This window comes from Xenia sp. Carnegie-2017, unplaced genomic scaffold (genome assembly GCF_021976095.1).
Source record: "Xenia sp. Carnegie-2017 unplaced genomic scaffold, XeniaSp_v1 HiC_scaffold_3, whole genome shotgun sequence".
Taxonomy (NCBI): domain Eukaryota; kingdom Metazoa; phylum Cnidaria; class Anthozoa; order Malacalcyonacea; family Xeniidae; genus Xenia; species Xenia sp. Carnegie-2017.
The window spans coordinates 10,633,012-10,646,892 of NW_025813493.1; the positions used below are offsets into that span (position 1 = coordinate 10,633,012).

The window sequence follows — 13,881 nt, forward strand, 5'->3', positions numbered from 1 at the left end:
TTCGTGAGATACTCCCGTTTCCACCTGCTCCAAAAATGCTCCAGTATGGTACTTAAATGTTTGAATCGTGTCCTAGTGTTTGTTCTAGTCGAATCTTGTCCTAAATCATTAAATTTTGTGTCCTTGCTATCGGGTAATGTCACGATGCGCCTACCATAGACTAAATGTGCAGAAGTAAGTACTTCACTATTCACTTCCTCGTACTCATACGTTAAGGGTCAAGGATTCAATTTGGCTTCAACTTCAGCTAGAACAGTTGTCAGTTCGTCGAAAGTAAGTTTTGCATTGCCCAAAACTTTTAAACAAACTAGACTTTCGAAAATCACCGTCCCGCCCCAATGTTTATAGCGCTAAGGCAATTATCTACTTCTTCGCATTGAAATAAGTCGCACAACGTCCTTTTTGCGGCTTTAAATGTTTTGGCGTTGTCAGAAACAATAAGTTTCGGTGTTCCAAACCTTGCAAAAAATCTTCTTAAACAGCGCAGAAATGTCGCTGCACTCAAGTCGTGCACTAACTCTAAGTGAACCGCGCGTGTCACACAGCAGGTGAACAGCGCAATGTACACCTTGCTCATACTTGCCTTTGTTTTTACGTACAAAGGTCCTGCAAAATCTACGCCTGAATTTTCAAATGGTGCGGCTCTCCTAACCCTAAACTCTGGTAACGCTGCTTGCTTTATTTGTGTACACGGCTTACTGTTCCATCGTTTACAAGCTACACATCCACCGCTCACTCTCTTAACTTCCTGTCTGCCCTTGGGTACCCAGTACTTCGACCTCAGTTGCACCAACGTGCTCCGAACTCCCCCATGCATAACAGATTCATGACACTGCCTAATCACTAGCTCTGTGAAATACTGTCTCCTAGGCAAAACAATCGGCTCTCTAGCTTCTGCCTCCAAATCTGATTCACCCAATCTTCCCGTACAATGCAGTATCCCGTTCATTTCTATCAGTCCGTACTGTCTTTCTAACTGCTTAAACTCGGGTTGCCCTCGTAACTCTAGCTGGGCTGACTTTATCCACTCGCATTCTCCATCATTCATTTCGCTCGCTTTTATTGGTCCGGTAAAAATTTCTAATCCTAGTCTTTTTTTATTTCAAATTATAGACGAATCTCTTCACCCACGCAGTGACTCTTAACAGCCGTGTAAGTGTGCTGTATTTACTTATGCTAATGACATTGCCAATTCCAAACAATGACCTTGCACTTATGATTAGGTTAACAACAAATGACCTTTTCTCTTCAACCTTGCTGTCTACTGTGGGAACTATCTCCTTCACCATAGGATAATGCCTTGGACTACCCCGCAACCAAGACGGTCCTGACCACCAAACCTCCGCGTTCTTTAACTCAGTCATCAAGACCCCTCGCGACCCTAAATCTGCAGGGTTTTCCTTACCCGGACAATGACTCCACTCTGTTTTTGAACTAAGCCTTAATATTTCGTCAACTTTATGCTGAACAAATTGCTTCCAATTGCCTGAGTTGACTATCCAATACAAAACAGTCATACTATCAGTCCAATACTTAACGCCCTCAAAATTATACTCTGACTCTAACGCTTTCCTGACTGCAGACATTAAATGAGCCAATATTCTAGCTGCCATTAATTCTAACCGCGGAATACTAAGTTCTTTCATCGGGGCTACTCTTGTTTTGCTGGCAATCAACTTAACACGAACATCGTTACCGTTCAAAACTACTAGATACACAACCGCACAATAAGCTCGCTTTGACGCATCCCCAAATCCATGCAAAAAATATCTCTGCTTTGATTCTGAGCCAGATGTGTCAGTCACGCCGCTCGAATACCTGCCTATTGAAACACTCTTTACCTCCTTTAGATCTCTCAACCACTTCTCCCACTTCTCTTTCACACTTTTAGGCAATGTATCGTCCCAATCCACGCCACTGTAACAAATATCTTGAAAGAGAATTTTAGCTTTAACAATCGTAGGACTCAACAGACTCAACACATTTCTCTTCGTCGGTTCCGTGTTTTCCGCTTTCGCACTCAAATTTTCGAAATCGAATATTATTACGTCCCCGACGCTATCCCATTCCAACCCTAATACTTTACCAAATTGACCCTGTAGTTGAGCAAGCGTGGTTTTCGCATACGTTTGCTCATCAACGCAACTACTTTCCACGTCACGCACATCTTCTTCAATTTGCAATCTTAAAGGGGTTATATCACGAATTTTAGCCCCCCTTTTTTATTAGCTTAATTGAAAATTTGGATTATTTGAAGAACTATGACATGTCGCTGGACTTAAACAGATAAATATAAGTTCCTTAATTTTGCCTCCAAAGTCGGGTACTTTTTGCGAATTTTTTACGACGCCATATTGATACTTGTGACGTAGATAGTTGAACACGTCTGTTTCCGTCAATATAATATTATATTATAGGAGGTGATTTTGTTGTCGTTTTTCTTGTGTTAAAACAAATAATGACAGTATTTTCAATAAAATATTAAAAAACAAGTTGTCCGGAAAGTATGGCTTCAAATCAGTGCTCAGATAATTCGAATTCGATGTCTGAATGCGTATCTGATTCGAGCTCGGAATCCGTGGGTTATGTCGAGCATTTAAACGACTTCGCATATGACGATGAACCGCTCGCAGGAGATGGTGATGAAGTGCATACTCCAGATGATCCCGATGGAATTCTCCTGCGACCTTAGAACAACGAAGTGATGGCGTAATTCCACTCGGTGAATGGTAAGTTGTTGTTTTCTCCTGTTTGTAATATACATAAAGTTACTTTATAAACCACAATGCTCCCACGTTTCAGGTGTAATTGTCAATGCTGTCATACCGATTTGTTAGAAGGCGCATTAGAGTACAGATGCTGTAAGGAAATAGGACCAGCTTTGCAGAAAATGACATTCGATGGCAGCATTGAGAAAATATCATGCATAACACAGCATGCCAAATTTGGGCCTTTAGTTCATGAGGCTGTCCTTGAAAACGTCGGGCCACTATTGAGAGATAGGAATGGACGTGCTTATCGCCGCCAAGCATCACAATCATTAAATATGTAAGATTGTAAATTGTATGAGAAAGAATGTTATCATCAACATTGTTTCATCAACAATAATTAGTCCAACCTTTTTATTTACTTCAGGTACTTGAGAGCTGTGGCATACAGATGGTTGATGCGATGGTTTGTGGGTCTATGGGATGGGAGAATACTCGGCCTTTACCTGCTTGTGTTTACCACTTTATTCGGAAAGCATATCCAAGTGGTAACACAAAAGGTTACATACCATCAGAGGGGCGATGATGGAAAGGTCTTTAACTTGTGCACTGTAGAGACTGTTGGCCTTCTTTGCTGAGTTTAGAATGGTCAGGAAATATGCCTAGATGAAAACCAAATAGGAGATACATGGATGCACTATACGGTAAAGAAAATCTTTTCTTCAATGTCAGTCTGGGAAAAAAAAGAAAAATTATATGGAATTAAATCATAGCATAAATGTAAAAATGGAAAATAGCAAGCCACATGAACTTATCTTATAAGGTCTTCACACTTGAGTGCACTGCATCCACAAAGGGCATGTTGAGCATTAAACTACAATAAAAAAATTATTCATGAAAATTAATTAGTTGCACAATCGAGTGAGATAGTCATCTTCAATCTGACAAGTATACATACCATTCAATGTTATATTAATACTGTAATCATCAGGAAAGGTGTGTATATCAGTGCCCAGATAGGGAGGCTAGAGGGTACTATCACTTGCCTAAGGTGAACCCTCAGGCTGGTGGTGGGAAGGAGGTGCCTTACTTCTCCATTCCAGACAGGCTCCAAGCAATGTCTGACCACTGCCCTATCATCTACCAACTTCAATTTATTCTTTTTCAGTGAAGCATTGACCTCGAGGATGTCCTTTCATTGGAGCTTTGCATTTAGTACATTTTGAGTACTTTTATTCCCAGAGCTATTTAATATTTGATCTGCATCATCTGTTAGGTCTTGTAACTGCTGTCTTTGCTGTTCCACTAAGGAAAAAATGCAGATCATTACATCCTAAAATAATTGTAAACAATACCATTATCCCATACTTACAGCACGGATAAAGTGCAGCTTAAAGTCTTTTATATCAGCTTAAAGTCTTTTGTAAAGATGTAAGTTTTTTCTTAAGACGATGGCACGATTTACATGGAGACTGGGATTCACAAATATCTTCATCAACTGCATGTAGTTCTTCTTCAAATGGCGAATCGTTTGCTTCCCCAGTGCATACTTCAACATGCTCAGCTCCATCACTAGTAGATGGTACTTCCTCATCGAGAGAATATGTTTCCTTCAGCGATGGCTTATGGAGAGTATGTCGAATAATCTACAAAACTTATATCGAATTTATATGACAAAAGAAAAATTAACATAAACAAGCGTAAACTTACTTGTCTGCGCTTTCGATCGGTTATTTCGTCCTGTGATGGTTCAGGAATCCCAGCCACGTCTATGGTTGGGATAGCGTCTTTCTTCAACCTTCTTTGAGCTTGACTTGCACGCTCAAATTAAGGTCAAAACAAGAATCATCAAAATGCGCAGAACACCGACAAGAGGTAGAGGAAGCCTCAAAACCCGGTCTATGTTTACGCACAAAATTTACCCATTTTCTATGTCTTCGCGGCTCTGTTTCTTTTTTAGGAAACAGATGCATCGACATTCCTTCTGTTTTGAATCATTGGCGCAACTAATTTGATTAGGTCCGCCAGCAACACAGCGTTTTCCTCCGCGTTTCTTATTAAGATTACTAGTAGAATACGCCATGTTGATATATGTGTTCAACTATCTACGTCACAACTCATTAGCATACCGATCAAAAAGTTCGCAAAAAAAATGCTGAAAATCGTGACTTTGAACGTCCATAAAATCACTTTCACCAATCCAATTTCAATTATAATTGCAGATTTAAAATCACTGAAATAAGGTCTTTCAATTTAGCTAATAAAAAAGGGGGGCTATAATTCGTGATATAACCCCTTTAACGCACTATCATTAGTCCGCCATTTGCGTAACTTAAATCCGCCTTCATTCATGCGTTCGTTGGCCTTACGATATAGCTGATACGCTCGCTCTGTACTAGATTCACCGCTGGCACGATCGTCCACGTAAAAGCTTTTTAGCAGTTTTTCTGAAAATTCCCTATCGCACTGTAAATATTTGCTAATATGATGCCTTAACGTCGAATTAAGCAAAAATGGTGACGAATTCACCCCAAATACGACTCTACAAAACGGTAAACTACAAGATTCAAATTGTTGCGCAGTACGTCATCTACCCACAAAACCTTAGGCTATCTCGATCCCTTTCGTGCACTTCAATGTTTAGGAAGGCCTTCTCTATGTCCGCGCTATTCTTTGCTCACGGAACCTAAGCAGAATATCAAACAAAAGTGGATTAAGTGAAGGTCCGATATGCAAACAATCATTCAAAGAGACACTTGACTTGAGTACTTTAGCGCTTGCGTCATAAACCACTCGAACCTTTGTCGTCTTGGCATCCTTTCGCACGACAGCTTGATGAGGCATGTAATGTATTTTGGCATGAGAATTAATCACACTATCTTTTCCTACCCTCTCTATGATGCCTAACTCTTCTTGGGCCTTAATGATAGTGTCATATTCCTTCAGTAATTCTGGGTTCTTACCTAGTCGTCTGATTTGTCCCTTCATTCTCTTAAGACTTAAGTCATAGTTAGTAGGTAAAGGATCGTGACCCTCCCTCCAGGGCAACCCCACTGAATAACGTGTACCGTCAAAACTAAGATCGTTTATGACCGATTCATGCACATCACTCACTTTGTCCTTAATTCCTAGGCTTTCTAAATCCCAAAAGTTTTCTACGTTGATACAAGTTTTATTAGCGGAGCAAAAATTTACCTGAGCAGTGGCGGTTTGATTCTTATCCGTGCTTCCAACCGGCCCTGAAACTACCCATCCAAGCACCGTCTCGATAGCCACAGGCTCCCCCTGCTTCCCTCGCATAATACGACCTTTCTGCAACGACCACAAGTAATCTGCACCCACGAGTACGTTTACCTCCAATTCCTCATTTACCTTACAAACATCAGACAACCACAACCCCTTCAAATGTTCAAAGTTATTTCGAACCACCTCCAAATGTTGATTACTAATTACTGATATTTCTGGTACAACATATGCCTCGATAGATACAACTTCACCACCCGACAACGAACTCAAATCCAATCGCACAACCCTTCTCAACTCGTTCTCTAAAGCCCTTTTCCCAAACGTAACTATTCTCAGATTTTCTTCACGAACGACTTTACATCCCAACGCTTTAGCCGTCCTTTCAGTAACAAATGATCTCTGACTCCCAGAATCCAACAAAACCCTTACTCGTCCCGACTTATTACCAACCAGTTTTGCTTGTGCAGTTTGCAAAGCAACATTGCATCCTGGGTTTTCACAACTATTCTTAGGACTTACAAATAGAGTATTACTACTATTGGCATCTACATTCCCAACCTCCCCTTGTCCAACAGTTCCCTGGGGCTTACTTTCCTTTCCCGAATCACACAGAGCCTTGTGGTGATTCTTCTTACATATACTACATTTAATATTGTTGTCATAGTCACGAGCCATGTGGCCCTTTTCCAAACAAATATAACAACGACCGTATTTCTTCATAATATTCTTACGTTCCTCAATTGACTTGATCTTCTCTCATTCTTCATGCCGACGACATCCCAGGCAGAATGCGCAACGAACCGGTCCCGATTTTGTCAGGAGGGCGCTTGCTGTTTTCGTATCGTACCGCCTGGCTCCATTTGACGACTTCTCAGGATCACCATGCCGTTCTCGTTGCTCTCTCTGAACTCGATGCTCTTCTCGCAGCTCAACTTCGCACTTTAACGCTCTTAGCATATCGTCCATATCCCACTGATGGAAGTTTTCGCCTCTCGTGATCAACAATCGAATCGATTCCGGTATCAAGTTCAAAACGTAAGGTACCACGATTGATGAATACGTAGCGTTGTCCACTCCCAATGCATCCAAACCTCGATGATGTGCTTCGACACTATCACACAAGTGACGAAGAGACGTAATATCTCTCGGATCTTTCACTCTATCTAAGTTCAAAAGTTTTTGCATGTGCGCTCGTTGGACCGATTCTGGCTTCCTATAGCGTTCCTTCAACGCGTCTATTGCAGCGTTGTAGTTCGCTGAAGTCAAAGAATATCCCGCGATACATGACTTCGCTGGTTCGCCTAAGAGTCCCCGAAGATAATTGAATTTGTCAACGTCGGACAAACTTCCATTTCCGTGAATGGCGCTTTCGAAGGAATCCCAAAACTCCTGCCATTCGCAAACATTTCCATTGAACCGCTTAACATGCAGCTTTGGCAATTTTGCGCAAACTGTTCTATTGGTCACCGACGCTCCTCCGTCAGACCTTAACGAACTGTTCATTCTATTCCGAAGCGCAATTGCCGTCAATCTTTTGGCGAAGCTTCCTCGCCATCGACCTTGCTTCAGAACTTATTCTTCCAGCTTCCTCGACTTCGCTGACAATGTCAAGTTCTGACGCTTCTTCGTCCCCAGCAATCAAGTTAAGGATGTCTTCATCCAGTTTTTGGAGCATAGCAACTGTCTCCAAGATTTTGTCGCGTTGCTGTTCCGCGTCATTCTGTCTTCGTTCATTGAATGCGTCGACTAAGCCTGCTGCCGACGCCACAACTTTCGTCAGGTAACCGCGATGACCTGCTCGTACTCTTTTCTTTCTTGCTAACTCCTCCATACTATCCGGCTCGAAGGACCACTTGTCGCAGAATTCACTGAGTTCGTCCAGAAAATTGATCTGCACTCTGATTCGGTTTGTTTTATGGAGTTTATTAGCAATGAACAATCTACACAATCTTTTTGACTATTACAAATTTGAGTCTATTTATATGTTTACATTTCGTGACTTACGTGCACTACTACAACATGAATTAATTAAGAGAGAAAATACTTAGGAAGTGTTAAGTATATACACCCTAATTTTTAATTATAATTTTGGCACACATAAAACTCTGCATGGGAACTTATAAAATCTGGCATGCAATAAAAAATATAAATGAAATATCCTAAATTATACAACAACGTATAGCTGGGCTTTTTCGGAAGCACCAGTAGCCAGTGAGTTATAAAACTCTCTCCAAAATATGCTAAGCGCCTCTTGTTTTACACCAGGACCTCTTCCCTTTTCGAATCTCCTGCTTCGTCGATAAATACAATCTCTAGGCAACACGACAAAATACTTTCGTCCTTGAACGCAATAATCATGTCTGCTAACACATTGTAGCAGTTAGTGGCGATTTTCTTAACCAAACGATTGTTTTCTTGAAGCTGATTACCACTGTACAATTCACCATCTGCATCAATATTTACTTCTCCATCATCTTTCATATCAAATAATATACCACTTTTTACAATCACGAAAAAACAAAGATTTTTATCTGATAAAAATTATCACAGCTTAATAATATTAATAGTAGTACTAACAATAATACCAATAATACTAATAATGCAAGTACTAATAAGGATACTAATGGAAAATGCTAGAGTACTTGGAATTACAAATAAAGATAACAGACAAAAAATATTCAACTAGTTTGTATAGTTTCTTTGGCATACTCTATATTAATAAAAATAAAAATTATACTGATAATGATACCATAATACCTGATAAGACACCCAGAATCAATCCTACCAAAAAAACTCAAAAAAAATTACATACCTACTTATAATATATTTTCAGTTTACTTAAGTCGTAGGGGTAAGCTAACTTTTTCTAACTCCTTTTTGGACATTTTAACTAAGATTTACCCATCTATTAAAGAACGACAGTTGCACCAAGCAGTTAACAAACAGTCAAAAACACAAGTAATGCGCATGGGATTATGCATTAAAGCTTAACAACACATTGACAGTGTAAAGAATGCCGTTTGATACTTATTTCTAATGTAGCTAAAGCATTACTTGACAAAATATACGTTACTTTACAGTAGATTTACCTCATTTAAATGTGTGTGTCTATTTCACAAAAACCTGAAGCATTATTTTCAATATTTTATGCTTACGGTATCGTGGTTGTTTTCGCTGGTTGTCATTAATTCAAGCAGGAATAGAGATCCGGATTCAGGAGGGAATGAATGTTAAAAACTTTTCTCAAAGTGGAAGTTTTGACAACCAAAATCCGCCATTACCGCCATGTTTTTGACCACGGGGTCCAGACCTCTTTTCCTCTCCAGGTCTTATAGAACTTATTGGTTGAATTACTTGGTTGATTTACTTCCATGTCTGATGATAATGAATGCTGTCTAGACGTCTTTCTTACTTTATCCTCAACCGAGTCGTGAACTTCAACACTAGCATAGTTATTGGAAGATGCCCCGGTACTTGCCAAGGCATCCGACAATTCTTCGATACGGTTAAATATTTGCGAAAGTATCTTATGCACCTGATGAAGATTCAGTCGCCATATAGTTTTTAATGCCACTATAAACGCGGAAAAAAATTGTGTGAAAAAAATTTCGACTGTAAAAAAATTCTCGACTGTGAAAAAGTTATCTGGACTATAAAACATGTATTCTCAACAGTAAAAACTAATCTCAATAGAAAAAACCCATCTCAATCAGACAAAGAAATTCACGAACAGAAAAAGATTCTAGACAACTTTTGTCCACTATGGCTTTCCATATTAACATTTGCGTTTAACTGGTAACTGTCCTGAAATTTTTGCGTTTGTTTACGTTTCAAACGTCACGTTTGTCAGACGAAACGTCGGGTTTCAACCATTGAGTTCTAGGGTGACAAAAGATGTACGTGAAAATTTCAATTATGGTTTTATTAAAGTTATTTATTTCAATTACAACACATCATTCAGTTTATGGAAGATTTTCATTAGTCATTTAATTTTTAGATTGCATTTATAGCAATTGTATGGCAAAGTTTTGAATCACTTTATACACCTCTTTCGGGATGGCTCTTATTTTGCTGTGATGGCAGTTTTAAGTTCTTCAAAAATAAGAGCCATCCCGAAAGAGGAGTGTATAAAAGTGATTCAAAACTTTGCCAGACGAGTACAGGTTTGCTTGCAACAAAATGGTGGACATTTGGAACACATCTTGGGAAAGCCATAAATTGACTAAAAATTGACAGAAATAGCCGAAACTCTTGTGAATAGTCTTTCATAAACTGAATAATGCGTGGTTGTAATTTGAAATAAATAGCTTTTTAATTAAAGCCATAATTGAAATTTTCATGGATACGCATCTTTTTGGGTCACCCTGTATAAGACCTGGAGGGGAAAAGGGACCTGGACCCCGTGGTCAAAAACATGGCGGTAATGGCGGATTTTGGTGGTCAAAACTTCCACATTAAAAATTTTTTCAATATTCACTCCCTCCTGATTTCTACTACTGTTTATATGAACAAAACAAGTGAGAAAAAACAATAATTACAATACCGACAGCATATCATGTGAAAATAATGCTTCAGCATTACGTGAAAACACAGTACAGACACATCAAATAAAGAAAATCAAAGGTAGAGAAACGCATATTTTGGCTGTAGCATTTAAGTTATTTTATGATATTTTAACCTTTTAAAAATGAAAATCAAACGGCATTCTTTAGTAGACCTGTAAATCTCGTCAAACTTATACATTATTTCATGCTTCTGTGTGTTTGACTGTTTGTAAACAGTTTGGTGCAACTATTTTTCTTGCTCAAGTGGATAAATCTGTGTTAAAATGCTCCTAAGGAAGCGAGAAAATGTTTGCTTCAGTCCTACGACATAAGTCAACTGAAAATTTACCATGGATAAGTATGATAAGTGTATTGTCATTACCTGATAAATCTTCTGAAAACTCATAAAAAAATGTATGTTGAACTAGAAGAGCTACAATTTTTTAAACAAAATTTTTCAAAAATGCTAACCCCTTCAACCACTAATACTCTTCTGTTTTGCTTGAACAACTTACAGCTACCAATACTAATTAGTTATATGTACAAACTAACAATTGGGAATGAAATGATAAACAACTTGATAAATCTTTGTATTTTCCATCAAGCCTTTGAACTTGTTTCTTTTATCTCTTGGTAAAAAATATTAATGAAAGACTTACAAATCAAGTTTCTCAAAAATAGTATTTTGTACAAAGAACTAAACATAATTGGAAAGGTCACATTTTGAAGACAGACTTTGCTTCTCTGACTAGGTTGCTTGACCATGAGCAATTTAAATTTGTTTACAATTTGTTTAAAGAATTCTTTTTATTGATTTGTTCTAATTCTTCATAAGACACAAAGAATTTCTTTGCCATCTATTTTTGCTTCCTCTACATTCAACTTCATTGCAACCAATGCATCCCATGTGAATTTGTGGATCACCTGGAATCATACAAAGTATGGACTTGGTTAGATGAGACAACAATATGTTTAATTTTTCAAGCATATTAATGATACAAACATATGCTATTGTTGAACAAATATTTCAAAGTTAAGAGCAAATCTTAGCACATTGTTCAACACACTTCTTTTATCTTGGTTTTGAAGGAGTAACCTGTTTACTATAACAGTAAATACTCACTTACAGAAACGCTAAGTAGTATTTTAAAACTGTTTGCATAGATCCAACTTTCCAAACCCATTATAATTGTCTACACTATACAGTCAGTCAAATTGAGCATGCAAGTAGTTTAATTGTTATTTTTATTATACGACATGTACCAAAGTTCTCATTAATTTCGCATGGCACGGCATTCAATTTCAACACAACTCTGTTGCAAACTTTTCCATCATCTTTAAAAAATAAATATGAACAAATTCTGCCCAATTTTTGGGAGGTAAACTCAATTCAAATCAGGAAAGTTTAGCTTGATCATGATACAAGATGGATGCAAAACTCGATAAAAATTGGCAGCTTCGCCACGTCTGGCGAGCGATAAAAAGAAGAACAAACAAGAATTGACCAAAATAACTTTAAATTAAAACTTAGTAGCAGAAGCACTCTTGAAGTATCGTGTTAAAAACAAAATAGTAAAACCACTACTGTGCTACTTACAGGAGTCATGAAATGTTTCCTTTTCTGTCGCTATTTCAGCATCCGCAAACCACGGAAGCTTGAAGATTGTTTAATAAATATAATTTTAAAAAAGTGTTTATGTTAGGAAAATAGTTTTGATATTTTCTATACTCCCAATCGTGGTGGTCAAATCAGGGTGGGCGACAAAATTTTTATATCATGAGCCCGCGTCTCTCCGCTGATTTTGACCACCGAAATCCGCCATGTTTTTGACCACGCGGCCGCGCGCTAATATTTCATAGTAATTTTGTTGATGTTTCCCCTCCAGGTCTTATAGAAGTCAATGGTTTCAACTGGTAAACGTTACGTTTGTTCAAATCGCGGATTTCTAAGTTTGTAACAGCTCTTTTTTATATTATACGTTCAATTATCAAACTATGCAAATCGTTTAAGGTATACAGATGTAATTTTCAGTTGCTACTGCATTTATCATTGGAAAATCGTATAAGCATGTTAGTCACATGACCAAAACGTGTTCAAGTTGCTCCTCAAACGTTAAACATTCCAGAGCAAACTTTACACATTCCTGAGCAAACATTACGTTTCTAATTTGAAACCCTACGTTTCGTCTGACAAACGTGACGTTTGAAATGTAAGCAAACACGAAAAATTCGGGACAGTTACCAGTAGAATGCAAATGGCAATATTTGTAATCGGTATAAAATTTTTCAAAATCGTATGGGAAAAGTAGCAACAAAACAGCACAACCCATTGTAGCAAAATTACCGAACATATATTCATTATTCAGGTGTCACATCTTATAATGTAAATAAATACAATTCGTATGAAGTGCGTTGATTTATCAGTTGACTGAACAACATATCACTTATATACTTCAGAAAATTATTTGAAAAAAAAAGCTGATGAAATTCAATATTTATATCAAAAAATAGTTTTCAGCAAAAATTTAAATAAATTCATATCTAAATTCGTTTGAAATCATATTTGACCATATTTATTTATTGCAACTTAAACTTAACGATGTAAGCTAAGTCATGTGACATGTAATATATGCAAGAGCGTTTAACAAGCTAACAAATGGGTGTGGGGAAGCCATAAAGTGTATGGAAAATAGATGGACTAAATCAAACTTTTAAAATGGTTAAGAACTGCAAATATTTGCTTTTAGCTCACTCATGATTCAAATGAAAATTACGTAACTTTTTTTAAATAAGGGGAGCAAATACCAAAATATATTTAAATAAACAATTTGTCGCACTGTCTTTGAAATGTATCATAAGGCTTGATGTATTTTTATATGACTTTATCTTCATGTAAATCCACATCGAGAAGTTTACTTTAATATGTTTAAGACTCGTATGAAAATACAGTCAATTGCTTTCTTCTTTGCGCTTTGCTCACCAAAGCACTGTGACCTGAGTGAGGATTATACATTATAAGCGCAAACGAAAGAGGTCAATAAACCCACTACTCTATTACTTACAACCATATCACAACCTAGAACATATTACATCTCTCAAATATATTTGGTATGTACCACTTGCGCCTTTGCTTTCAAAAGGTCTGTTTGGGTTGGTCATTCGACTAAAGATTGAGCTCATAGCACATTTTTGCAATGCCAAAAATTTTATAAATTACGTACTTGCCGTCAATGTTTAAAACAAAGTTCAATGTTTAATATATATTATGTGTTTGCCGTCTATTTTGTGGCTACCCACATGTACGCGCGTACCTATGTTTTGTGTGATGATTGTTGGCTTCTTTCCAAAGAAAATTTGTATTGAATTTTTTCATTCATTACAAA

The 13,881-nt window shown here is 37.7% G+C and overlaps 4 protein-coding genes and 1 long non-coding RNA gene across 5 annotated transcripts; 1 reads left to right on the forward strand and 4 right to left on the reverse strand.

Moving 5' to 3' along the window:
• Nucleotides 1-322: 322 nt before the first annotated feature.
• LOC124454215 lies at nucleotides 323-1,048 on the reverse strand. Its single transcript, XM_047005020.1, has one exon. It carries the CDS (start codon nucleotides 1,046-1,048, stop codon nucleotides 323-325), a length of 726 nt encoding a protein of 241 aa, XP_046860976.1.
• A 49-nt stretch (nucleotides 1,049-1,097) lies between these two features.
• Nucleotides 1,098-2,167, reverse strand: LOC124454216. Its single transcript, XM_047005021.1, has 2 exons — nucleotides 2,150-2,167; nucleotides 1,098-2,096 (listed from the first exon to the last, which is right to left on the reverse strand). Exons 1-2 carry the CDS (start codon nucleotides 2,165-2,167, stop codon nucleotides 1,098-1,100), a joined length of 1,017 nt encoding a protein of 338 aa, XP_046860977.1.
• Nucleotides 2,168-3,372: 1,205 nt separating this feature from the next.
• Nucleotides 3,373-4,178, forward strand: LOC124454362. The gene is made up of 2 exons (XR_006951426.1): nucleotides 3,373-3,412; nucleotides 4,119-4,178. It is a non-coding gene; the product is annotated as an uncharacterized LOC124454362 (long non-coding RNA).
• A 1,185-nt stretch (nucleotides 4,179-5,363) lies between these two features.
• LOC124454217 lies at nucleotides 5,364-6,629 on the reverse strand. Its single transcript, XM_047005022.1, has one exon. The coding sequence runs from the start codon at nucleotides 6,627-6,629 to the stop codon at nucleotides 5,364-5,366; it is 1,266 nt and encodes a 421-aa protein (XP_046860978.1).
• An 81-nt stretch (nucleotides 6,630-6,710) lies between these two features.
• Nucleotides 6,711-7,457, reverse strand: LOC124454218. The gene has a single exon (XM_047005023.1). The coding sequence runs from the start codon at nucleotides 7,455-7,457 to the stop codon at nucleotides 6,711-6,713; it is 747 nt and encodes a 248-aa protein (XP_046860979.1).
• Nucleotides 7,458-13,881: the final 6,424 nt, after the last annotated feature.

Coding starts and splice junctions, on each gene's coding strand:
- LOC124454215 (XM_047005020.1), bottom strand. CDS start 1,048: ATGAATGATGGAGAATGCGAGTGGATAAAGTCAGCCCAGCTAGAGTTA.
- LOC124454218 (XM_047005023.1), bottom strand. CDS start 7,457: ATGAACAGTTCGTTAAGGTCTGACGGAGGAGCGTCGGTGACCAATAGA.
- LOC124454217 (XM_047005022.1), bottom strand. CDS start 6,629: ATGGCTCGTGACTATGACAACAATATTAAATGTAGTATATGTAAGAAG.